Genomic DNA, 27971 nt, shown 5'->3' with positions numbered 1-27971 from the left:
ACAACAAACCACGTGCTCTCAAGCACGCAGGGCACCATCATCATGTCTGACTCGGTGCTGGCGCGCGCGATTGAAGCGGCCGAGCAGGGCGACCTGACGAGCCTCCGTGAGCTTCATGCGCAGGGGCTGCTCATGTCGTTGCAAGATGAGCACCAGCACCAGCAGCAGGAGCAGCAGCAGCAGCAGGCGGCATGGTCCAGCCTCGCATCACCTGCATCACCTGTGCATCACGCGGCGCGCGCGGGGAGCCTCACCGCGCTGCGTTTCTTGGTCGGGGAGGCACGCATGAGCGCCAGAATCCGCACCGGTCCGGCACGGGCGAGCCCAGCGCACGACGCGGCTGCACGGGGTCAGCTTGCGTGTCTGCGTTACCTGCTCGAGGACGGCGCCTGCGACAGCGAGGTGAGCGGGACAGCAGCAGAGCTGAGTATGTGAGCAAAGGAGGGCTTCGGAGCCCAAGTTGGGGTTTTTTTTGGTGTGACTATAGTTTCAAACTTGTGTTATCCAATCTTTGTCTCTTGGCCGATGTGCTTTGAAGGTCATTGCCTTGAAACGTCACCACGGTGTTATTGACGAATGTTGTTGATTTTTTCATTGTACTTGTATACCAGTGCAGCATCACCAAAGATTTTTCCACACGATTCACCAACACGGGAAGAGCCTCCACCACTACGTAGGCACGTTATGAATGAACATCTAACGTTTCGTCCCAAGCAAAAGTGATTTTGTGAGAACATTCGTGAATACTGCATAGATTTTCGACAAAATTTAAGATACATGATAGAATATGCATTCAGATAAAATAGAAAAGATTTATTAATAGAAATAGATCATTGAGATACATTCATAGTGGAAGCAGGCAGCTATGCATTCCGATTACACTGGATATACGATAGGATATGTACTGTGTTTTTTATGGGAGTGAGATTGGTGAGAAAGATGCATTTAGAAAATGCATTATAGAAGAGAGAAATATATTCAAAATATAAATAAAAGGGGAGCTGCAGATATTAGGGGAAAGCTGTGGCTGTCAGTCAGGCTACTCGAGTTCAATTTTCGCGCACGGCTGACATCAGTGGCCAATTATTGACCTTATCGTCTGTTGGTTCAGGCCATTTCTTCCCATCCATCACCTGTTATATGCTTTATTTGTTCTGTGTTTTCAAGGCGTTTAATTCCCATCCTCCATGGCATGGGTCTCAAAATAATGTCCGTCCAATATAACTTGCTAACATTGAGAATCTGATTTCGATTTAAAGCTTTCGTGACTGCAGGGATTCATCTTCTTGGTTCTTTCGGTAAAGTCACGTAGAAGGGAAGTAATAAAATAATAAAAATAAAACATAATGAAATAATTCTCACGACGTTTCGGCCACAACGCAAGCATCCGTCCTCAGGTGAAAACCAGGTCTGTCGAGGCGACAGCGTCTGAATGCGTTGTGGCCGAAACGTCGTGAGAATTATTTTATTATGTTTTATTTTTATTATTTTATTACCTCCCTTCTACGTGACTTTACCGAAAGAACCAAGAAGATTGAGAATCTGTGTTTGTCAAGTCTGCTTAGCGTTGGTTAGTGTATCGTCTCTCGTGGTTTATGCACACATGCATTGTGGCATATTTTGCCAACAACCTTATGTGCCCACTTTTTCCTGTATTTAACGTTGAGCAATTTTAGCAGTCTCCATTAATGGCGAGACATTGAAGATGTTTGAATAGTTATTTATTTTTAAAATAATTTTAATTCGCATTATTTCGATTCGACCAACAGATTCAACAGACATACTAACAATATAATAGTCATTTAATAACTTAGTTGTCTATAGCCTCTGTCATGCTAATTTCATCCAACAACGCCGCACATTAATTATATCTCAGGGCCAAATCTTATTTCTAGCAACTACAAAACAAATGAAACCCCTCGAAAACTAAAAATTAATAACCAAATAAAAAAATGGCATCAATAAAAGGCACATACAACAAAAAGTGTTAACAAGATATTCAAAACTATACTCTTTGGTTCTTTCGGTGAAGTCACGTAGGTAGAAAAATATAATATCACGACGTTTCGACCGCAACACAAGCGGTCGTTCTCAGGCGGTGAAAAAAATCCAGCATTGGACCTGTTGAACCAGCGAGAGAGCAGCTACAACAAGAGGTTATTTATGTGGCGATGGGCAAGCAGGTAGGGTCTGAGCTGGAAAGGAATTCCATCCCCGGACGCAAGCACGTCAGTTGTGTTAATGGGGGAGATTAGGGAGAGATTTTATTTTTCTACCTCCTTAACTTTACCGAAAGAACCAAAGAGTATGGATGCCTGCAGTCATGAAAGCTTCAGATCAAGATAAGATATTCAAAAATATAAAATAGAGAAGATACATGTATTCAGGGGAGATATAATTGACAGAGAAAGGTACATAGAGAATAACTGTAAGCACAATAGAGGTTCTATAAAAAAGAGCTTATAAGATCAGGTGGAGGCTGAGGGTTGTTCTTTTTTTAAATAGGGAGAGGAGTTAGGTTTCATTTTCTCTCCCATTCAATTCCCTCTATATTTCTAGGGCACCAACGCGGATTTGTAAACGTTCTTTTAACGGCGACAGATAGATGGACAATAACTTGATGCGGAATACAGAGAATCCTAACAAGATTTGGAATGTGTTAACTATGCCTTGGTCTAATCTTGATTTGAAGTTTTCGTGACTGCAGGGATCCATACTCTTTGTTTCTTTCGGTAAAGTCACGTAGGTAGAAATAAAATACATCACGACGTTTCGATCGCAACACAAGCGTCCGTCATCAGGTGGAACAGTTCCAGTTCCTGCTGCGTTGTCTCCTCACCTGGGAGTGAAGCATGGATAATGGTTGGCGTCAAAAGTCGCCTCGGTGTTCCGTGATTGTGGACACGTGGGGGTGCTGTGTTAAGCTGGTGAACTAAACAAAACAATGCATGCTGTTACTGTTGCCGAGGGTTTTGAAGAGTTGTTTGACGAGACATTATTCGCCACAGTTCGTGTCTTGTGCATGGTGTCAATAGTGCATAACAGACCAAGGCATACTCTTTGGTTCTTTCGGTAAAGTCACGTAGGTATAAATAAAACAACACAAGCGTCCGTCATCAGGTGGAACTGGAATCGATCGAAACGTCGTGTTTACCTACGTGACTTTACCGAAAGAACCAAAGAGTATGGATTCCTGCAGTCACGAAAGCTTCAAATCAAGATAGAACAATTGTGAAGTTAAATAAATAAAGGTATAATAATAAATAATAAAACAATTCCAATAAGAAATAGGACTCGTCAAATCGCAAAAAATCGCAGCCTTTGCATTTGCTAATCGCATTGTTTCAAATTGCGATTTCGATTTGAAATCGATTAATCGTTCAGCCCTACCCCCTAAGCCCACGCTAACTGGCTTGCCCTGACTGACCAACTCATGCCAGGGGACCCCACAGTCGAAGGCCAGACTGTGGCGTCTTGGCTTCGGGAGATGGGGGTTTTAGGGGATCCCCCCCATAGCTCCCCCCCTACCTCATGTAACCTCGGCTCACCCTGGCTCAGCAGCATTCGGCCTCACCGTTACAGATGTTTTCGGAAGAGCTGATATGCAAGGCCGTAATTATAATATGCATTTGGGGGGACACATCTATCCCCTCCAATATTCAAATATGCTCAAAATGTCCCCTCCAATATATTGCTATAAAATAGATTTCTGTTTATGTGGTTATGGTTGTACTTTATTAATCCCTAATCTCTGCCATTACATACAATGAAACAAGAAAAGGTAAAAAAAGAAAAAAACAGAGGTATTGAATACAATACACTATTAGACATTGTTAAAAATAAATAAAAAGGACATCCTATGTGTTAGTGATTTTTTTTTATATTTTAGCGGGGAAATGGCAGGAAATTCGTTTTCAAATTTAGATTATTTTTTCTGGGGGGGGGGACCCAGACCCCCTGGAAGATTTGGTCCCCCCCAATGTTGACTCCATGGCTACGGCCTTGATATGGACGTATGTTGAACTTTTGCGCACCGTATGTTGCCAACCGTGCGAATTGGTTTTGTTTAACCCAAATCCGATTGAACCATGAACTGTAATCAGTTTAATCTGTTCCAGATAGTTTTTTTTTGTATCTTTGATCATTAATCAGTTGGTTAAAAAAACTGTTCTAACCACGTCAATTTACACAATAGCTTGGCCTCACTGTGTTTTGCAGCTTCTGTCCGTCATCTTCCTGAGATCACATGCGTGGTTAATGCTAAATTATGAATGTAAAAGCTCGGTAGTAGTCTCCTGCGTTATGTTTACTCTGGCTCCAGGAGACACGTGATCACATCAGGTCACGACTCGGCCCACGAATACCGAAACGGCCTCACCATCACTCCCTCGAAGCGCTCCATGTGGCTCTGTCTATTAACTTTGATTGCAATTTATTCTCTTCAGGATAATACCCATTCATAGATTAGATCAAATCATCTAGAAATTCGACCATCCTAAATGATCAAACATATTGAATTAACAGTGCTTTATTAATGAGACGCTGATATGCAATGTAAAACCCACTTACAGCATTATAATTTTTCATCGCAATTAATGTATTGAAAATGTTCAACAATGAAATATCCAAAGGGTGACGCTTCCAAATACCTGGATTCACCCTTCCTCGAGGATCGAACTCTCATCTGATTGATCCTTCTGTGATCCTACCCTCCAAATTATTCGGTTTCTTTCTCCCTCATTGTTACAGCTCTTCTTCTGATTGAATGAACAGCATTTATATCATAGGCCTATAACACAAATCCATACTCTCGTGCGCCGCGGAATTATTGTAGCTTGCGTACGGTAACATTTCCCTTTAACCTACATTCCACTATCTTCCCCGCCGGGCCAGCGTAACACACCAAGCACTGCACAATCAAAGCCCCTTCCACATTGTCATCTCCAGTCACACAACACATTCCTGCGGAGGGAGCTGGTAGGAACGTTGGGTTTGCTCGGTCAATGGCCAGGGTCAACGGCAGCGTGGTGTATTCCGCAAATATGCCCGACTGTGAGGGCGGGCACAATCCGGCGTGAGTAGGTTAAACGTTGAGTTTTATAAGGGCACCACGGGGTGACCAGCCCCTCCCCACCCCCACCCAGCCCCTTCCCACCCTCCCCACCCAGCCCCACCCTCCCCACCCAGCCCCTCCCTCCCCACCCAGCCCCTCCCTCCCCACCCTCCCCTCTCCACCCAGCCCCACCCCTCCCATTTTTGGATGCACGACGGATGGACACAATAATCCCCTGTGGGCTGGTGGAACCAGGAGGTTCCTACCAGTATAAACGTCCTTATCACATCATCACCAGTATCATTATCACTATCGCAATTCGACCTGGTAACTCAGTCACAACATTCAGAATGGATATTGGAGATCGGCGACGTATTCAGAAGGGCCTTGGGAAAGGAAATATAGAAGGGATTAATAAAAAAGATATATAAAAGAGTAGGAAAGATGTATTCAGACACAATTAGAGAGATATAGTAGGATATGTATTGTATTCATGGGATATAAATAGGGAGTTGAATTCAGAGGAGTGATAAAGGTAATCAGAATACATTTAAGATTAGACAATATGTAGATATGTAATCAGTGGAGGCAAGGAATGGTCTTTGTCAGCTTCAAAATCAAGCCCTTAATCCAGACTGTGTTTAGGCCGATTACAAGTCCACAAAGGCTCCGCCGGTTTTGGATTTCTTCTGGAACCCGACCTCAATGTGCCGTATACACACATCTGTGCGTGTATGTACTTTGATTCTGCTTCATCTGCCACCATTCTGAGAGGAAACAATGACGTGCATTTGTAAAACACTAATTTCTCTACATGTTCTTAATATGGAGCAAATCGCTCATTTTTCGTGAATATTAATTGTATGCTTTTAACGTGGTGGTGTGACAGGAGCGCGATAGTGCAGGCTGCACTGTCCTGCATGTGGCAGCACGGTTTGGTTGTACAGCGGTTGTCAACTGGTTGCTCCAGTCTGGCAGATGTGACCCTTGTGCTGCCACTGAAGCGCTTGCTTTGCCGATACATTACTCAACTGTACGTGGAGATCCCGATTCGATGAATGCCCTGCTGCAAGCAGCCCCAGAGTAAGTTGGCTACGTTTAGACTTATTATTAGACCCACAATGTATTATACAATAAATGTCTACAAATGAATATACTGCTTAAATATTAATTCATTGTAAAATGACGGAATAAATTATAGCTCAATGTCATAAGCTTGTAAAATGTGCACGTTTTAAGAAATCAAGCGTAAAATGCATCTTGTGGTTATAAATGTGTTTCCATTTGGGGTTTCTCAAAATTGTGAAACTCTATTTTATTGGGCCCCATTTAGAATACCTACCATCATATAGTAAGCTATCAAGTCAGCTGGCAAGTTAAATAGATCATCAGCACCGACAATTCTGCTGATATATAACAATGCCATTCCCATCAGTGAGCACTGCACGTGAAGCTTTTTGACTTTGAATATGAAGACCTGCTTATGAAGATTTTTTTTTACTTTTATTGTAAAGTAGGACACTTAAATTTGTAAACAGTGGGGAGGCAGATGAAATTCTACACGTGCTATGATACTGTGGGAGACCAATATTGTTAATGGATATGGTGATGAGTTTAGAAACTTAATGGAGATCTCAATATGACTTGGCTTTATCTATTGCACCTGTGCTTGCACTGTGTTTGTGTTCTGTTGTTTGCAACGTGATCTACTGTTTTGTCCCTGCAGCACAGTTAATGCACGCACACGTGAAGGTGTGACACCTGTTTATTTGGCATGCCAAGAAGGGCATCTTTTCCTTTTGCAACGGCTTGTGGAGAAATGGGGAGCTGATGTTACAATCCAAAGTGAGGATGGGATGACTCCGCTTCATGCTGCTGCACAAAATGGCCACACTCCATTGCTTGACTGGCTGGTAAAGTACCTATATCTGTTTTTATTGTAAAACGTAGCCGTAATATTTTCAGCATATAATTTTGTTTGATTATACTTTAATACATATACAGGCAGTCCCCGAGATACTGTCTGACTTATGAACATTCGCACTTCCAAACGAACCCCCATAAGATTTTATTATTTTAACCATAACCTCCAGTGGTATTTACAAACTGAAACACAAAACTATTTTGTTCAGAGGAGCGATCCTCTGCGAAATGTAATGAGTCCCAACATCCCGCGTGATGCACACCCCTTCCGACAAACCAGTATCAAGGCTCAAGGAAAGTGAAAAAGTTACTTTTATTTAGGTTTTATTTAAATAGTATTTCTTACAGTATTAAAGTAATACTCAATTTGTGTCTCCCCCTTATAGGTAATTTTGCACATACATCGTCACTTATTTAAGTCCACTACCTTATTTGCGTAGCCTCAACCCATATATCTCCGACAGAATCTGTCTTTTCGCCTCAGTCTTTGCCTCCACCTACCCTGTACATTTTTTTAAATTTACGTCGTTATATTCATCGCACATTTCAGGAACGCATTCCCGATGTAAACCGGGGTATTACTGTACATACTCATTATTTATGCGTGTAATAATGCTTGCCTTTTTTGTTGGACCATAACACATTTTATAACAACGACAATTAAATATTGAGTTCCGAGATATGAACAAATCGACTTATGAACGGGTCTCAGGAACATAACCTGTGCATAAGTCAAGGACTGCCTGTAAACCACCTTGAAATATTTTGTCCATTACAGGAGTCCAAAAAGCAGCGTTGATAGGTGTATGTGGCAATGCAGCACCGTACCAATGTGCCATCGTCAAAAATGGAGTTAAAATCCTAATCAAAGGATGAACTCAAGCAATCTCTTCTCTGATATCAATGCCTATCGCTTCTATGAAAAAAACGTGGAACTGTGACATTTCCACCGCTGATTCAGGCCCACAAATGTGAAGATAAGCATAGCCAAATGTTGGTTTGAGCGGGGAAATACTCTGGGCCCAATTCATTATGGGATTGTTTTTCTGGAAATTTTGATGGCAGACATTTTAGGTTGGCACGATTCGGACACAGATTGACTGCAGTTCGCCACCAATTTTACGTGACTTGAATTGAGCAATCTTGATTTGAAGCTTTCGTGACTGCAGGAATCCATACTCTTTGGGTCTTTCGGTAAAGTCACGTAGTTAGAAATAAATTAAAATCAATCAAATCACGGCGTTTCGATTGCAACACAAGCAATCATCATCAGGTGGGAAAACCACAGCAAGATATTTTTTTTAATTGGAACGTATCTCACTGTCTTACCGACAGACCTGTTCTTCACCTGAGGATGGCTGCTTGCGTTGTGGCCGAAACGTCGTGAGAATTATTTTATAATGTTTTATTTTTATTATTTTATTATTTCCCTTCTACGTGACTTTACCGAAAGAACCAAGAAGACGTAGGAAAGTGACGTAAAAACGGTAATTTAATTGTCATGTACGATCAAACACAAGCTTTACATATTCGGCCCCATTGTTGGAGAGGTTCACAGTTCGATTTCAGCGACCGTCCTAATCAATTATAAAATATTGCTCGCAGGGATTATTTCATGGTGACTTTGTGACGCCATTAACAAGAATTGTCCATTTGTGCACTGGGGTCATGGTCCAAAAACGTTGCCTGATCCTCCTGAAAAAGAATCATGAAACTCGGGGAAGCTATACTGGGAAAATAATGTACATATACATAGAAATACAAGTATGTCTTGCTTAATGAGTGAGATACGTTTCGCGAAACGATCGTTTTTCCATTGACTCCCCATGTTAAAATCAGAGAAACGTTTCAGCCCCAAAATTGTCCACTTTTAAACAACTTTGTTAACATGAGAAACAAAAATGACAGTATAAATTTGCAATAAAACATCAAATTTAACACCGCACATGAAGAACCACAGTGCAAGAGCCTCCGTATAGCCACATATTTGAAATCACTCACACACACCCTATCTCCACTCAATCACACAGCCCTCTCGCACACTCTGTCTCATACGCACCTCTCCCTCCCAAAGACAAATATCCCCCATATAGCCTTAGCAGAGTGTTGGGCTAAGTGCTGTTAGCGAGCACCTATGAAGGCCGGTATGGCACGCGAGATGTGGGTGGCCAGCACCACGCCCGGCTACCTTTGTCTCACTCGTGGCGATATTTACTCACCGCACCTGGTACTAATTTGAGTCCAAGTCGTCCCAGGGGAGACCCAGGACCCTATCAGATAACACTCGTTACTGAAGTCCCCCTCCCCGAATCACGCACTTATGAAGTACAGCACAGAAGAATGGTAAACAAACAACTGCGGGCCGTGGTGCGCCACCTGCCACCAGGGGACGCATTCGACCGATCGGTCTCCGCTCGTTACGCGAACATTTGCTCGTTTTATGAAAACACTCGGATAAATTTAACTTGCTCGTTTTAGCGAATTCTCGTTTAAGTAACGCTCGTCAAGCGAGACATGCTTTTATATGTAAATAAAAGTAAAATACCCATCCATGGGTATTTATAGATGACGTTTTTAATTGTAGAGCCCCTTGATGCGTTCCATACTATTGCACAAGGATTCTATTTAAGAAAGACGAGAGAAAGTTTCCGTTGCTTAGCGACTCCCTGACCCCACCCCCTCTCTCCCACAGGTCTCTCTACAGCCAGGTGCTGCTCCCACCCTCTCGCATTGTTTTACTTGATGATATTTTCTCTGATGTACGATATGTTACGTGATGTATTCTTAATTTGAAATACGTTCCTGCAGACAGAATTCACGGTCCTCAATCTTAATAATGTGGACGGAGATGGCGTAAGCCCACTGCACTTCGCTGCAGGAGGAGGACATTGCTCAACAATGGACTGGCTCCTGGCTCACGGTGCTAAGAACCAGGTGGACCTCACGGGATGCTACCCACTTCATGATGCCGCAGATAATGGACACATAAAGGTAAATGTACATATGAAGAGGGCACCACGGTGGTGAGATTTTGACTACCTCGCCTGGTATGCAGGAGGTCGTGGGTTTAATCCCGACATGGACGCCTGTATACTCGAAGTATGCCTGTTCTCCCGGTGGTCGCATGGATATTTCTCCGGGCCCCAAGATTAGAAACATGCATTTATAATATTTGGCTGCTATAAATGTCCACGTGATAAGCCACTTCGTTGAGCTATTATTTGTGGCCAGGTCACTTCTCAAAAAGAGCTCTATAGGTCAGTGGGCCTTACCTGGTAAAATAAAATAGTAGTTAGTAATCTAAAGAGGATCCGACATACATTTTGAATCGTCACAATACAACAACCACCATTTGCCACTAAGTAGTGGTCATGTTACCATGGCACTTGTGCCAGGCTACATTCACGGGACAGACCCAGATGCCATGGGTTGACTGACTGAGATGACTGGCAGATGTCCACCTGTGCCCCGTACTGTGCCAACTTGCAGTGTTTTAGCCGCCTGGCGCTCCTCTCATCTTTCTGAGCATCGCTCGTCTGCCCTGCGCTGTTGTTGGAGGGTTACTCCCTCCAACTTCCCAGTAGCGTCCTTCATGAGCCTCTTCCAAAGAAGCCGATCTTGACACTGCTGGTACTAGTCATTGGCAAGTCCACTCAGCTCCATTTCCTTTTGGACCACATCAGTCCACCTCTTCTGTAACCCATGCGGCACCCATTTAGCCGCCTCTATCTGGCCACACAAAATCTGTTTGGGCAAACGGTGGTTGAACATGCAAGATAAATGTCCCAGCCAACACAACCATGTCTGCCGGAGGAGCTCACCGACAGGACTGTGTCAAGATCTTTGAAGGATTTGTGAGCTCACACAATCCAGCCTGGTTAAACCCAGGATGGATTATAGGCGAGCCAGCCTGAATATTTCTAACCATCACAGATGTTCCATTATGGGGTCCACGTTTCGCAAGCATAGAGGAGGGAGGGCATGACTCTGGACCAACAAGACCCGAAACTACGTGTGGAGTGACAGACCAGGTAGCTTCTACACAGCGTTATGCAGCTGATGAAAATATAATAACACTCGAGTGATTAGGAGTGAGATCTTTGCTGTCAATCCACAGCTGGCCATAAGCACACTGCCCAGGTATGGAAACCTCTCCACCAGATGATCAGCATGCATAATATGGTTGACCAATAAGAAGCCATCCCTCGACCGCAACCTAACATCGATTAGCGTCGCATTGTATCTGTACAATATGGAAATTACTCTGGTACAGCCATGGAGAACTTCCCAAACTACTTGGTAGAAAAGAGACGTTACATAATATAGGGGCGAGAGTAGATCCCTGTCGCACCAAAGGTGAACAGGGAATGGCTCTGACTCCTAGCCAGGTAAATTTACCCGGGTCTTCCCACCACCATGAAGGTCCTCAGTGATTGTGAGAAGCGAGTCAGGGCCTCCAAAAGCAGGAAAGCTATTCATGGTATCATATGCGTTGACTACGTCAATAAAGCAGAGATGTAGGTTCTGTTGGAATTCCCTATACCTCTTTTTTTTTAGCAAATAGACAGAGACTATGGCATCCGTGCACGACTGCTCTAACCTGAAACAACATTAGGGCTCTGAAATCCTCTCCTCAGCATGCCTGACCAGGCCATGGTGAATAATCCTTGCCAGGACCTTTCCTGGCACACTGAGGAAGGAGATGCTGCTGTAGCTGTTAGTCTGTGCGGTCCCCCTTCTTAAAGAAGGAGACCACCAGTGCATCCTTCCATTCCTGCGGAACCCATCCAGTGGTCCACACTGTTCTTATGTCATAAAGGGCAGTTTGCATACAAACTCCACCCTCCCTCGGCAGTGCGCTTGGGAGGTCATCTCTGCTTGGCACTTTTCCTGTTCTCAGACTCTGGATTGCCTTCTGTACTTCCTCAACTGATGGCACCTCAGCCAGTCACTCACAGGAGGCAACTACTTCTTACGATATTTGAGGCACCACAGCCCCAGCAGGGTCATTCCCATCTTGCCTCATGTTTTCTAAGCGGAGGGATTTCCTCTCCCTCAAGAACTCACAGAAATGCTCAACAAATCTGTAAACCTGTTGCTGATGGTCAGAGATCGGATCACCATTCTTTTCCCGTAGGATGGTAATAGGTGTGGTGCTGCAAGTTACGTTTTTGATGGAATTAAATCGTGAAATGTGATCACGGGCTACTGAGGCAGATTCTATCTCCTTGGCAACCCATGACCACCACTCATCCTTGTCGTGATGCATGCCTCTCTGAACTTCCTAGTGAAGGCTGTGGTAAGCCGCCTCATTCTTTGACATGGGATGCGGCAGACGGTGGGAGTGGGCCTGTCGCTTTTTCTCAGCTAGCTGGAACACCTCCTCTGTCAGCCAGGGTCTCTGTGGAGGTTTGGATCATATACCCAAAGTAGGCATTGCAACTGCATGAGCTACAGTCCTATACCCCACCTATTTCGCCTCGGCATCAGGAGGAAGGGGGGACGATGCCAACCCCAGCTGCAAGTAATGATTCAATTCTCGCTTGCAACTTTTATCAGCTCGCTGAAGCCAGGTCACAGTCAGTTCGAATGGGGTCCTAGGTGGATACCCACCACCGAAGTGAAAGAATGGCAGGCACATTTTACAGATAACAAGCCAATGGTCAGTGGGCAGATAAGCTTCATGGTAGGTCCTGGTGTGAAGGACATGGGCCTGCGTCCGCTCTTCCATCATGCTATCGTCCAGCAGATGTTCTTGCTTGGACCCGGTGCGCATCCATGATGTTGTGTGGATGTGCCGATGCCGGAACAGCGTGTTGTTAATTTACCTACAAGCCCATGGGCTGCACAGATGTTTCGCAGCCTCTTACCGTTTTTATTGAGCTAATCTGGCCCATGTATTTCAATCACTCCTGGCCAGGTACCTGCATAATGACCAACTCGAGCCTTGAATACAGGCAACAGGATAACTCTATACTGAGGCTTCACTTTAACTAGTACCTGTGATAAAAGGTTATATCGAAGGCATCTGACTCATCAGCCTTGCCTGCATCCCTCCACTGCTGTTCATCTTCAGTAGGGGTGTAACCCACCACCACCATTCCTCACTTCCCATTGATGGGGAGGTAGGCCCACAGTAGCCTGGGACTCACAGCTTCCCACACCTCACTGCCATGCTCCCACACCCCCTTGATTCGTTTGTTCAGAAGAAGAGCCACTCCCTGTTGTTAGTTTCCTGCCCTGAGTAGAAGACTGTCCACCCCTCATAGTGACTGGAGCCAGAACTAGTCCACCGGATTTCCTGAATACCACAGAGATTCAGGTGGTGCTAGTCCAGCTTCTGACAGAGGAGTGGCAGCCTCCCCTCTGCAGTGAGGATTCGCACATCCCACGTGGCTACTCGCAGTGGCTTCTTGCCGTTTCTGGAGGAACCCGGAGTGTGCGGGTTCAGTCTCCTGGTGCCACCAAATGAGGTTTGGCCAGGAGACGTCAGAGACGGATGCCCCCCTCCCCCCGAGGCCTCTGGTACAAACCTAGTTTGGTCTTTAATTCGTGGTTTCACGGTAATTTAAGCTAAAAACTAAACTATATATTTTTTACCAGTTGACGGCGACTGAGCTATATATCTATTTCCAGAATTGACCTGGCCTCAAATAATATCTCAGCGAAGTGGTTTATCACGTGGAAATATATCGCAGCCAAAAACGAAATGCATGTTTCTAAATGTAGAGGGGAAACCCCGGAGAATCCATAGAAAAATTAACGAGACCAAAGGGAGAATTTGCAAACTTCAAACATACAGGCTCCAGGGTCGGGATTGAACCCACCACCTCCTGTATAACAGGCAAGGCAGCAAGGATTTTGCCACCGTGGATCCCTGTTGATGAAGGTGGAGGGTTCACTAGTCCCTTGCACCCATCCACAGCCCCCATTTTCCGCTGTGGTGACGACGAGCACCATGAGGGGAACGGCCAATTCGAATCGGCCACTCCCCCCTTCCCCCACCCCATGGCATTGCTCACAGCGATGGAAACCTTTGAAACAAAAGCATTCGCTTCAAGTACAATGAAACCCTCTCGTTGGATTAGATATGTGGTTGACACATTGGGTGTCTGGCCACATGGTAAAGATACACTTAATGCAAGTTTAAATCATCTCAACTCTTAAAAACCATGCATCCAGTTTACCATAAAAGTGGAGGTGGATTCTTGTAATATTCTGCTCAGGCAGGAGCGAAATGGTAAAATAGCACACATTTACCGAAAGAAAATGCACACTGATGCCCCACAAATAAATATTCCCTCATGAAGATGCTCATACATGGGGATAAAAAAATGTCAGATTGTCAAAGTCTGAGGAGTGAGATTAAACATGTTAAAGAGGTGAATGAAAAAAACAAATCAAATAGCACAAATGATGAAAAGGATCAAATAATTAAAACTATTAAAATACATTGCAAGAGTATATGATAAACTAACCAGATTTAAAAAAAATCCGAGTGATATTTGGCACAGTACGCAAAATGCAAAGACTAATATCTGGTACTAAAGATGAATTACTGAAACTATTTGCACAAGATGTGTACCGGATTAATGTATCTTGTGGCCAATGCCATGTTGATCTGGTGGGACAAATGATCAGCACAAGACTGAAATAATTCCAAACAAATATTAAATACTCACAGACACAACTGTCAGCAGTTGCAGAACATTACTGTGGTATCGCTCACTTACACTGCTACGCCAGGAGAGCTAATCGAATTGGTTACCTCTAGATTACACCATGCCACCATCCGATTCCATTATATTTCTATAAATGTCAGTATACTAAAACTGCTAGTGCGCTTTGTTATAAATAATCATTTATAGACGATATTATATTTTTCTCATTGTCAACAGGAATGGATCATAAATTATCCTTTTTATTACATAAATTGATTCCAAAGAACACAGGATGAGATGTTACTATCCTTTGTGCAAGCACTTCCAAGAGTTCATGAACAGTGTGCTTGGTGAAATTTGGGGAGCGCAAAGTAACGTGACATAGTTTAACATGTAGGCTTTCGCGACCATTATCATCCATAATATAGGTTTTTTTTGGGGTTAGATTGCGTAAATATAAATGTGTCGTTAAACCCGCCACCACCCGACACAGCCAATTAGTAAGGTTTGTCACATAAACAGAACGTGCCAATTCAAGGTGTGGAGACAGATTTATCTTTAATTCCTTAAAACCCAAGTTTAGTTTTTTATGATGAATACTTTTTTTTATTACAGGGTTAAGCCATGGATTTATGATTATCATCCGTTTGTTGTATTATTTTGGGAGTGAAGTTAAATTATATCTTAAATAATTTTGGTTTTGCGTATTACAGAGATATGTAACTAATTTCTAGGTTCCTTAGCCGTTCCAGAATATTAATTCATCGCAGCTAACCTGGGAAGGTGTACATTGTTACGCTAATAACCAGGGGCGTTGCGATGCAACACTGTCTTGCTGGGTCGAGCCAATCTACTGGCATCGGAGCAACCATCGGACATTCCTCAGAGGAATCCTCGGATTAAAACCCGACTGCCAGGCGACCCAACGTCAGGACATTACGTGTGAGCGATGTGTGTGTGTATTCAGTGTGGGGGTCAGGGGGGAGGTCGTGGCACCTGCAGAGTGGCTTCGAGGCCGTGGCAACACAAATCCAGGTTGCATGAACAATATAATATGTTCAAACTTTGGACCGGTATAAATCTTCAATTGCTGGGATCAAACCTTTATAATTCACCTTGCAATATGGATGTTGAGGGTGGTGAATGGCGTTAATCGTATGTGTGACAGCTGGCCATAGAATGCTCATTCTCATTATTCTACAACATATACTGTACCGTCCAGTAAAAACACACGAAATACGCAGCAAGTTCTGGTATACCACAGGTACGAGCATACAGTGCTACATTCTGTGTAGTTTTTGCAAATGCATTATGCAAAGGTATGTAAAGTTATTTATAAAAGTTAACTTGAATACTCCACCACCACTAACAAGGACACATTCTCGTCCTATACTTGTGTTTCAATTAATGTTGTGATTTTCCCAACAGTGTTGTGAAATTTTGCTGATGCATGAAGCTGATGTAAATGCAAAAGACTCATGGGGATATACACCTGTGGATTTAGCTGAAGAAAATGGGCACACGGAATGTGTGGAATACCTGCTTTTTCAAAGGCACAACGTGAGTGTAAACATGTGTCTGTGCTCCCTCTCCTAGCAGAAACATGCAGACTATACAAAATACGTGAACATTCCAAATAATAAGCAGAGTTATATATAACGATTTGAGATACCGGTAAAACAGTGCTTAACTCTCATGAATTCATGCTTTAACCCTGTGGACACCTTTGAAAATGAATTTTAAAAAAATATCTCGTGAGATATTCCAGGTGAAATATTTTAAGAAATAGTGGAATATTCTGAGTTACATATTTAGTTGATAATTGACAGCACATCATCCCTTTGGGGTTGGTGAAATATAACCACTTTGTGGTAAGGTCAGCAGCACTTATCTATTTTTTTATTTTACCTTGGCATGAGAATGTGGAACTTGTACCGCTGGCTGAGGGCCTTTAACAAGACATCTGTGCACTTCGTTTCTCAATCTTGGTAAATTACTGGGAAAAAGCTGCGCCTTTGCTGGGAACACATGGAAAGGTTCTGTGAGTCACTGTATCTCCATCTATAGAAGAGCACTTGATTAATTGATCCATACGTTCAGTGCCACCACAATGTTATGACTTTGCTATAACTGTTAATATGATAAAATAATGTAGACTCCAACCAAGAATATGAATCCCTGCAGTCACGAAAGCTTTAAATAAAAATGTAACATTTGTTCATTTTAAAAAGGTTTAAGGCAGTGACTATAATCATTATAATAATTATTAGATCGGCCCCTATGTATCTCCTATCATAGTCATCAGTGGGAATTTGGAATGTGTATCTAGGTATAACATGTGTATTCTTATTATTTTGTATGGCAGAATGCAGAGCAACAACTACGATTTCATATGTAGGTAGTGAAGCCAGATAACCGCGTCAGGAGTAGCGGTGTCCAACGCTGTAATGTCTCCTTTGTATTTGTGGATTGGGCATTGCGTCATTATATGTTGTATGGTGTGTTCTGGATGACCACAGTTGCACACTGGAGAGTTTTCCACTAGTGCATCAGGTATCCGGATCTGCCATGGCTTGAATAGATGCGGTTTAGGGTGGACCCCAAGGTGCTTGTTTGATTGTGAGTTCTTTAGAACTCCATTCAGCTCTCCAGGCTTCATTGGGGTTGAAATTTGCATTAAGGTTCAGCGCATGGGTTCAAAATGGCTTGCGTCACTTCAGGCAATGATGAGGGATGTTATTACACATACATATTAATCAGGGTGGGTATTTTAATAGGCTAAATACACGATTTTTGTAGAATGCAGTTGTTAACTTTGGTGTTAAAATATCCGTGTTTGAGGAAGAGGTAATGTTCTTGTACAGATCTGAGAGCTGAATTTTAACAAACGTATATAAAACATCTTGCTATGGACTACAGGTACATGAAGATGATGCTATGAATTTCCATGGCAGGATATGGTAGCAGCTTAGGTCATACTAGAAACATGGAAATAAAATGCGTTAGGTGAGACATGTGTGGGATGGAGGAAGTCACTAAGACGGACATCACAACAAGCATACATAAGTTGGTGACCGTGGAGGGATGCTGTAAGAGCAGATATTGAAGGGATCTAGTGGAAAAAAGGGGGCATTAACAATGGTCATGGAGACCTTTTTAGCTTCACTTCAATTCTAAAAAGGTAATAAACAAAGCTAACATTTAAATTAAGCCACAGAGCACAAATTATGCCTATGGGCAAGGCCCCAGCCTCCACATCAGCTGCCAATAACAGTTTCTGTCACTCAAGGCCACTTAACACTGAGAGGGGGTGTTCAGCTGCCATGAACACAGAAACCAGCAGTCCATTTTCACTGCCACTGAATATGTTAATGCCATCATTAGACGATGGCGACGCATGCTTGTAATCCAGCACTGTGGAGCTGAGAGTTGGTGGATTGTTGTGAAACTCCCTTCCTGTGGACGTTGAGGTGTAACCCTGGCTTGCCGAGAGAAAATTATACAGCAAAGTGTGGACTTTATCATCGGTCCCAACTTCATGATATCGTGTTTGCCTCTCGAATATTTTTTTCTTTCTGGGTGCTCCATTTTCCTTCCATATGTATAAACATGCTGTAGTTTTCATGAGTAATAGAAACACTGGTTACTATTGTTATTAACACAGGCCCAGGGTGGTTGACACAATTTAATTGAGTCTGCCCTGGCAAATGATTACCTCACGTAAATTATTTTATATCTTTTATACAAACATATATTTTCATTTTATAAAAGTGTTGCATCTTAATGTGTAGGCCGCACATTGATACCATTTGTGATGTATTGGTAAAAAAAATTACTGATAAAAAGCGTTGCAGCACTTTTTTTAATTCCAGTGTATAAAGCATTACACAACAACACCCTGTTCCACGTTTAACATCTTAACTTGTGTTAGTCGTGTGAACAGGGTCCAACAAATCGTAAACCAGGCCGGAGAGTCACGTTTAAACTGACCGAGGGTGATGACATCTCAGGAAGTGAAATGGACGACGATGAAGCTGCCCAACTTCGAGAGCTCTGCGACTTGCCAGTGGCAGCAGATACTGACATGGAGTCAAACACTGACATTCCAGAGTCTGAAAGTGTAAGTGACATGGTACATATTCTGACACGTAAACCAACACACGCAACCCAATTCCATGAGAATACTTTTTTTTTCCACCATCACTTATAACCTATAGATGATTAAGGTCTCACATGTGGATTTATTTTCTTACACCAACTTAACATGATTGATACAACTCTTTTTTTTTTATAGGAGGGAGAAAAAGACTCTGATATTATCAGCATTACAGCAGATGAATATTCATTTATACCACCACAGGCACCGCCTCCACCATCTCATCCACAAATAAATAGATATGATGGTGCCAGCCTCTATAAAACACTGCCATGCAAGTCAGGTGAGTGTCTGGTGTTGCTCTACATATAAGTATATCTATGCTCCATAAAACAGAGTAAAGCACAAGTCATACACCAGATTTTACACCACTGCTCGGTGAATTAATGATCCTTATTTAATGCGGTAGATGCATTCCTGAAAAGTGCCACGTGAAGCAAAACATGCATTAGGGGCCGTCCAAAAATGACCTCACGCGATTTTGGACGATTTTTGACCCCCTCTCTCGTCACACGGCGTCACAAAAAGTCAGACCCCCCTCAAATATGACGTCACAAAGCTCTGACCCCCCCCAAAAAAATGCTTCTAATCGCTTTAATTTATTGTCATTGTAGTGCGTATTTAATGTGGCGCTGCACTCTGATGTTGTAGGAGAAAACATCAAAAAGTCTATTTAATAACGTAGAACGTGTTGTCTGTATTTATTTAAAGTTGCGCATTTTTATGTGACGTCACATTTCTCACCCCCCCCGTCACAAACGTCTGACCCCCCCCCCTCCCTAGGTGCGTGACGTCATTAATGGACGGCCCCTTAAGCGAAAACTATTTCCTCATATATAATGTAACAATAAATGTTGTCGATGTACGCACACACAGGAAGATGGCACGACAAATAATTGAGGATATGCCTCGACATTACTGTATCGTTCCATATACGGTATCATACCGCTGAGCCATGCAGCTCAAGAAAGTAGTTCATCGACGACCGCTCAGAAACCACGTTATAACGGGCGCGTTTCTGTGTTATAACGGGCGCGTTTCTGTGTTATAACAGGCGCGTTTCTGTGTTATAACAGGCGCGTTTCTGTGTTATAACGGGCGCGTTTCTGTGTTATAACGGGCGCGTTTCTGTGTTATAACGGGCACGTTTCTGTGTTATAACGGGCGCGTTTCTGTGTTATAACGGGCGCGTTTCTGTGTTATAACGGGCGCGTTTCTGTGTTATAACGGGCGAGTGTCTGTGTTATAACGGGCGCGTTTCTGTGTTATAACAGGCGCGTTTCTGTGTTATAACGGGCGCGTTTCTGTGTTATAACGGGCGCGTTTCTGTGTTATAACGGGCGCGTTTCTGTGTTATAACGGGCGCGTTTCTGTGTTATAACGGGCGCGTTTCTGTGTTATAACGGGCGCGTTTCTGTGTTATAACGGGCGAGTTTCTGTGTTATAACGGGCGCGTTTCTGTGTTATAACAGGCGCGTTTCTGTGTTATAACGGGCGCGTTTCTGTGTTATAACGGGCGCGTTTCTGTGTTATAACGGGCGCGTTTCTGTGTTATAACGGGCGCGTTTCTGTGTTATAACGGGCGAGTTTCTGTGTTATAACGGGCGCGTTTCTGTGTTATAACGGGCGCGTTTCTGTGTTATAACGGGCGCGTTTCTGTGTTATAACGGGCGAGTTTCTGTGTTATAACGGGCGCGTTTCTGTGTTATAACGGGCGCGTTTCTGTGTTATAACGGGCGCGTTTCTGTGTTATAACGGGCGAGTTTCTGTGTTATAACGGGCGCGTTTCTGTGTTATAACGGGCGCGTTTCTGTGTTATAACGGGCGCGTTTCTGTGTTATAACGGGCGCGTTTCTGTGTTATAACGGGCGCGTTTCTGTGTTATAACGGGCGCGTTTCTGTGTTATAACGGGCGCGTTTCTGTGTTATAACGGGCGCGTTTCTGTGTTATAACGGGCGCGTTTCTGTGTTATAACGGGCGCGTTTCTGTGTTATAACGGGCGCGTTTCTGTGTTATAACGGGCGCGTTTCTGTGTTATAACGGGCGCGTTTCTGTGTTATAACGGGCGAGTTTCTGTGTTATAACGGGCGCGTTTCTGTGTTATAACGGGCGCGTTTCTGTGTTATAACGGGCGCGTTTCTGTGTTATAACGGGCGAGTTTCTGTGTTATAACGGGCGCGTTTCTGTGTTATAACGGACGCGTTTCTGTGTTATAACGGGCGCGTTTCTGTGTTATAACGGGCGCGTTTCTGTGTTATAACAGGCGCATTTTGCATTATAACGGGCGCGTTTCTGTGTTATAACGGGCGCGTTTCTGTGTTATAACGGGCGCGTTTCTGTGTTATAACAGGCACATTTTGCATTATAACGGGCGCGTTTCTGTGTTATAACGGGCGCGTTCCACTTTTGCCAAGTGTTCCCAAATTTAAGAACCGCATTATAACGAAAGCGCATTGTGTGAACACCATCCATTAAGTCGACAACTTAGCAATATGAGGGCTTTTTGATGTCCTAGTTGGTAGGGTGGGATTGATGATATAATACCTGCCAACAGCTCTTAAAAGAGTGAGAGTTGTAATACCACTACAACATCCAAATATACTTTGACTTACGATCTTTTTTCTCTTACAACATGTACTACAACCATATCCGGCCTGACATGCCTTCAATCTGCATTGCCATCTTATCCAATCTGCTAAACGATTTCAACTCTTTGTCTTCCTCCCACACGTTTGATTAGCAGTGCGAAATAACTTTAACAAACATAAATACAGGCAGTGGAAGGGTTACGCTCCCAAAATACAGATATAATCCCATAGCCGGAAATGGTTGTGCCTCTCCTATCGTTTTCTCTCAGTACTGTATTGTGCTGGCATACATTTTTTTTATCGCTACCTATATCGTATTGCTGTACATATGCTCCGCACTTCTTATGATTTTTTCATTTACCGTATTTTCCCGCATATTGCCCGCATACGCATATAACCCGCAGACGCATATACCCCGCAAAAATAGCGTTTTGTGTACAACAAATTTCAGATAGCCCGCACCTCCATATACCCCGCAGGGTCTTGTTTTGTTTGTAACAAGTGGTATACCCCGCGGGTTATATGCGGGAAAATACGGTAATCGAATATCTACACTAACATTACCCACGATTAAACTAATGGAACATATACTGTGTACAATTGTTCATGAGTACCTCGAAACATTTTTATATTAATTGTTAACAGAAAGCAGTCACTTTGGAATGTTTGGTATTCAGGTAAGAGTAGAATAGTCATGTGTAGCCATGCGACTGGACTCACATTACAATTTTACATTATTCATATTTCCCATAATTTTCTCTATTCTATTGGGCTTTTATGGCCTAAAAATACATGGCCAGATGAATGTACGTCTGTTTAATAAAAACCATGATGCTCCACGAAAGTGCATGTGTTGTATATATTGTTACTTCCTGAAATTACTACAGCCCTATATTGTCGCTGTGTTCCTCTCATCTTTAACCCTGCTAATGAGACCCAGAAGGGTACAAACTGATCCAGAGTTTACCGATTATCGATTTTTGCTGGATAACATTTGTCTGGATTGGTCATCGGTTTATGGTTTGAAAATATAGTATTGTATAAGCAACATGATCATTCTAAATATCATATGATGCAAATTCTCATTATTTGGAAGACGTGTGCACACATTGCTTGTACATTTGTTTTTTCAGGTGTTCAAAAAATCAACCTCAAAGCTTCAAGTAGCTTAAATTTTGAACTTATAGCAGAACTGAAAGCTGGAAAATGTCTGAAACCAACACAAAACAGCAATGGACGTTTAATAACGTTTGTAGATGGGAATGAAGATAAAGTAAGACCATATTTTATTGCAAATTATTTGATTACTGCACATTTCATTTGCAAATTGTTTTGTTAGTGATAAAATGGAGCACGTAATTGAAATGTTAAATGATATAAGTAAACAATGTTTTTCCAGCCGTCATTTGTAAACACTTGCATTCTATTTTATAGAAACCTGGTTAAGAGATCTATTGTTAAGTACCAATAATATATTTTTTAATGCACACAATATTTCACAGACATTAATGACCGTGACTGAGGCGCAAAGCCAAAGCTCAGTGTCGCTCAAAAAGCCAGACGAAAGAGGTGGAGCCTTTACATCTCATGAAAGTCGGTATAGTTTGAATTATGCTGCCAATGTGCATCTGAATAGTGTTCCAGATGGCAGCAACTTCCATGCAGCCCCGGTTCTTGATATGGAGAGGTTGCGAGTCACACTTCAAGAGAGCGTTCTACTGTGAGCAGTAGTTACAGGATGATAGGAGCGACTGAAATTAGAGGTGCGGTGGTAAAGGCAGCAGGATATTTTGTAGCCAACCCTGCTGGCGATGGGAAGCCAGTGGAGGGTGGTGACAGAATCTAGCCAAGAGTGACAGGCACTGAGGATGACACGAGTGATATGGTTTTTCAACTGATGTCGTTACTTGAAGGTCGAGTAAGGATGAGTTGCAATAGTCGAGGCGAAACCCGATTATCCTGCAGGCATTGATGATTTCGGTGGTGATGAGTACATGACAGAGGGCCCTGAGGTGGTAGCTCCAAGGCTGAAATATGTTATTCGTGTGCGTATTGAAGGATACTGTGGAATCAAGAGTGAAGCCAATACACTGATGCAGTTTGAGAAATGAATAGTGGATTAATACGGACATGGTGAGACTCATCTCGATCAGGATGGCTTCACATTTAGAAGCATTCTGAATGATGGGTAAGAATAATAATGTAGTGGCAGCCAAGGAATGGAACATATCTGAAAAGTTCCCTCCACCAAGGAGATGGAGCGATTAAATAATTTTGCATACAGGCGCTGGGTGGATAGCTGCATCACAAGAACGTTAGAGGTGGCAGTGGCGTGAAGAGGGCTCCAACCAGGATTGGATTGAAATTTACAGATGCTGAACCGAAGCATATTTTGTATTAGCACAGTTGGTTATGTATGGTGCGAAGGAAGTTCTACATACATGCCTTAATGTATTATTCGGAATTGAGAACATGTTTTAATATGTTGTATGATTACATTTTCAGAAACACGAAATGAATGATTGTTCATCAAACGCAGAAGCTGATGTTGGAGTCACCCCAGATGAAGAGAAAAGTTGTTCTTCCGAAAGCAGCAGTGGCCCAGGGGCACACAAACACAATGAAGACATTCCTTCAAAACCACTGAATGATGTTTCTCCACTCTCTAACTTAAACTGTGATTTTAAAAGTGAAATTAGCCCTGCCAATGTTATTATAATCCCTTTGCATTCTGACAAGAAAAATACAATTGATCAAATAAATGTCCCTAATTCAGATTAGGCTTTTGATCCAAAATCCAATGTTGGTGATGATTAATCAAATATTGTTCCAATGGAATCTCATTCCGAATATAATCCTGAATGTTGCAATTCGAAATACATTTCTCAAGATAGCCACAAAGCAAACAGCAATAAATCTTCCATGAAATATTATGGAAATAAAAAGTAATTTTAAGGCCATATGTGGGGATTTTAAGATACGGTACTCAGATACTAAACTATTTCTAACATGATACTGACATGGTACAAAGTTGCATGACACAAACATGAGGTGAGCTACAAGAAGAAAGATAGCCATAGAAAATGTGTGCTATTTCTTTTAAAGTAATTTCTAAGTATAATTGAAATTCCAATCAATAGAATGGAGCAGGTTTGTATAATTACATATAATTATGTATTGTGTAATTCTAATAAAAGTATTCATCACAACTAAGAAAACATTGTAATTGTTAATAGCAATTTGTAAATGATGTGGGTATATATACACACACATGATATTAGATAAATGGCAGGTTTTTTCTTGTTACAATTTTTAGCAAGATGGTACTTCCACCTCAGAGCCCTCATCACTACCGAAAAAACAGCCGTCACTGAACAAAATATTTGCCAGGTGGACAATCAGCGGTGCAAGCACGTCCAAGCAATATTTGAAAATTGACGCAGCTGTATCATAAACATCGACACCTCTGCCACCGACTCTGGTGTCAGGGTCGAGAGTTTTGCATTGGTTAGAAACTGCTGTCTTGATCGTTCATATTTTTTATTGGCGAATAACGTCACAAGTACTGTGCACAGAAACCCGTTGACTAGTTTGATAGGTGGTTGGAGTGTAACAGGCCCTTCACGACTAGCCACAGAGCACGGGGGTCACGAGCCGACTCATTGACGCGCAGAGCATAGATTGATCTGTGAGCGTCAATAATGAGTCTGTTGACAGATCTGTAGGTGGCTCTGGAAGCGAGTCGGACAGTCTCGAAACGAGTTTTCTTCCAAAGACGCTTCAGCCTTCTGTGCATCTGCTTCGCAGTGATTACCTCCAATAACAGCCAGTTGCAGCGCGCTTTCCCCATTACCGTTGTGCTTGTTCGGATGGACACGAGTTCATGAAGAACATCAGGCATGTAATTTTCTAATTAAGCTGCAAATTAATCTACTGTCGATGCAGGAGTTAGACACGCCGATGATGACTGGATCTTATGACGGAAAGCATCATGGTCCAGTCGTTTCCGGTCTCTGTATAATATCGTTGTGACGGATGGGCAAATAATTGGTAATGCCACTTTGGACATCACGAGACTATGATCTGAAATACCTAAGTCTTCGATAATGTTGGTCACCTCATCATGGGACCTCTTTTGCCAGTACCAAACTACACTAATAGGTTTTTTTCCCCTTTTTTCTGGCAACAAAACTGACACCTTTTGCAAGGAATCATGTTTACATTAACCACAATACTTGCAGTCAAATGCAAACAAAAACAATACTCTGGTAATTTAAGCATTGTCTTTGAAACTGATTGGTCCACACCAGAGACAGCTTTCTTTGGAGCACCATGATGTAGCTACTTACCACGAGCCCTCATTACTCTGGTAGTGCGTTGTCTTGAACTGTGCGCCTTTTGGCGTCATCTGGTCGAACACCATATGAGATGAGGCTCCACAGAAAGCTGTCTCTGGTGTGGACCAATCAGTTTCAAAGACAATGCATAAATTACCAGAGTATTGTTTTTTGTTTGCATTTGACTGCAAGTATTGTGGTTAATGTAAACATGATTCCTTGCAAAAGGTGTCAGTTTTGTTGCCAGAAAAAAGGGGAAAACCCCTATTAGTGTATTTTGGTACTGGCAAAAGAGGTCCCATGATGTAGCTGCTCACCCCGAGCCCTCATTACTCTGGTAGTGCGTTGTCTTGAACTGTGTGCCTTTTGGCGTCATCTGGTCGAACACCATATGAGACGAGGCTCCACAGAAAGCTGTCTCTGGTGTGAACCAATCAGTTTCAAAGACAATGCATAAATTACCAGAGTATTGTTTTTTGTTTGCATTTGACTGCAAGTATTGTGGTTAATGTAAACATGATTCCTTGCAAAAGGTGTCAGTTTTGTTGCCAGAAAAAAGGGGAAAACCCCTATTAGTGTATTTTGGTACTGGCAAAAGAGGTCCCATGATGTAGCTGCTCACCCCGAGCCCTCATTACTCTGGTAGTGCGTTGTCTTGAACTGTGTGCCTTTTGGCGTCATCTGGTCGAACACCATATGAGACGAGGCTCCACAGAAAGCTGTCTCTGGTGTGAACCAATCAGTTTCAAAGACAATGCATAAATTACCAGAGTATTGTTTTTTGTTTGCATTTGACTGCAAGTATTGTGGTTAATGTAAACATGATTCCTTGCAAAAGGTGTCAGTTTTGTTGCCAGAAAAAAGGGGAAAAACCCTATTAGTGTTGGTCACCTGTTACGGCATCGGCAAATGTGAGAATGCGATCCAGTATATTTCCTGAGCGACATGTTGTGATTGTTGATTCTACCACAAGAACAAGTTGGTCCGGGACAGTTCAGATCATCACAGATGATGTAGCAAGAGCCAAGTTACTCACAGTCTTGCAGTCCTAGAAATCTCGTAAAATAATTCTGACAGCAGTTAAGACGGCGGTCGTAAGCCTCAGTATGCTGTTATTTTCACAAGCAGTAGCTCGAATGGCGTGATTGTTAATTAGTCACTCAGGACCTTCACGCAGATTACTTCACATTGAATCATTGCGATCCCACCACCATGCATGTTATTGGTGCCAGGTTTCCCGCGATGGTGCTGATGTACGATAGCATATCCATTCGGTACAGCCCCATGCTTTGTCCAGTGAGTCATCATATACCCACGTTTTGGTACCGGCAAATGTTTAGTCCACAATCGTTGATCAGATACTTGCATCAGCCATGTTTTATTGACTATGGAGCATGCCCGAGACCAATTCGAAGTTGAGAAACCTTGATCCAAGCTTTGGTATGATGTCCATGCAGCCGCCCTGGTGGGACCGCAGTAGGCTGCTCGGGACCACGTGGCCCTCCTGGAGGGCTGCAGGAGGCTGCTGGGGCCCGCGCGGTCCCACCGGAGGGCCACAGAAGGCCATTCGGGCCCACACGGCCACCCTAGATAGCTGCAGAAGGCCGCTGGAGGGCGGCATAAGACCACTGGGGCCCGCACTCCCCCGCCGGATTGGTGGAGTAGGCCATTGTGGTCCGCACAGCCCACCTGTAAGGCCGCAGGAAGCTGCCTGAGGGCCGCAAGAGGCCGCTGGATCTCGCATGGCCTCCAGTAGATGGCCACAAGAGGCAGATAGAGGGCTGCAAGAAGCTGCTCGGGCTGCTGGGGCACTCCTGGAGGCCGCTGAGGCACACACAACCCCCCTGGAAGGCCAGAGAAGGTTGCTGGCGCCCGATCAGTCCCCGTGGAGGGCTGCAGGAGGGTGCTGGAGCCCGCACGGCTCCCTGGGTGAGCCTCAGTAGTGTTGTAAGAGGCCACTGGGGCCCGTCTGCCCCCCGTGGATAGCCACAAGAGGCCACTAGAGGGAAGAATTCAGTAGGCCGCTGGGGCCCACGCGGCCCCAAAAGAGGGTTGCTGAAGGGCCACAGGAGACCACTGGCCAGTGCTTCCCACTCGGAGATGCAAGAGGCTGCTGCAGGGTCGCAGGGGGTCGATTAGGCCCGCACAGTCTCCCTGGAAGGCTGCTAGGGCCCTCGTGAGAGCTGCAAGAGGATGTTGGGTCCCACGCGGCCCCATTGGAGGCATGCAGGAGGCCGCTGGTGCCCGGGTGC

At 43.5% G+C, this 27971-nt stretch overlaps 1 protein-coding gene across 1 annotated transcript; it reads left to right on the top strand.

Moving 5' to 3' along the window:
* Nucleotides 1–17: 17 nt before the first annotated feature.
* On the top strand, nucleotides 18–24600 carry LOC133358963 (espin-like). Its single transcript, XM_061577336.1, has 9 exons — nucleotides 18–402; nucleotides 5943–6136; nucleotides 6780–6966; nucleotides 9785–9967; nucleotides 16066–16197; nucleotides 18581–18757; nucleotides 18932–19076; nucleotides 22516–22655; nucleotides 23888–24600. The coding sequence occupies exons 1-9, from the start codon at nucleotides 43–45 to the stop codon at nucleotides 24161–24163; spliced, it is 1794 nt and encodes a 597-aa protein (XP_061433320.1). The 5' UTR covers nucleotides 18–42; the 3' UTR covers nucleotides 24164–24600.
* The last annotated feature ends 3371 nt before the right edge of the window (nucleotides 24601–27971 follow it).

Source organism: Lethenteron reissneri, chromosome 64 (genome assembly GCF_015708825.2).
Source record: "Lethenteron reissneri isolate LAM-NWPU_2019-01 chromosome 64, ASM1570882v1, whole genome shotgun sequence".
In the NCBI taxonomy this organism is placed as follows: Eukaryota; Metazoa; Chordata; class Hyperoartia; order Petromyzontiformes; family Petromyzontidae; genus Lethenteron; species Lethenteron reissneri.
Note: the sequence above shows the minus strand (reverse complement) of the source record. Positions and strands in the feature narration are given on the sequence as shown.

Bases quoted from the DNA above. Each gene is read 5' to 3' on its own strand.
- LOC133358963 (XM_061577336.1), top strand. From the start codon at position 43: ATGTCTGACTCGGTGCTGGCGCGCGCGATTGAAGCGGCCGAGCAGGGC. The intron at 6,137-6,779 runs GTAAGTTGGCTA...TTGTCCCTGCAG, and splicing joins CTGCTGCAAGCAGCCCCAGA to CACAGTTAATGCACGCACAC. The intron at 18,758-18,931 runs GTAAGTGACATG...TTTTTTTTATAG, and splicing joins ACATTCCAGAGTCTGAAAGT to GAGGGAGAAAAAGACTCTGA.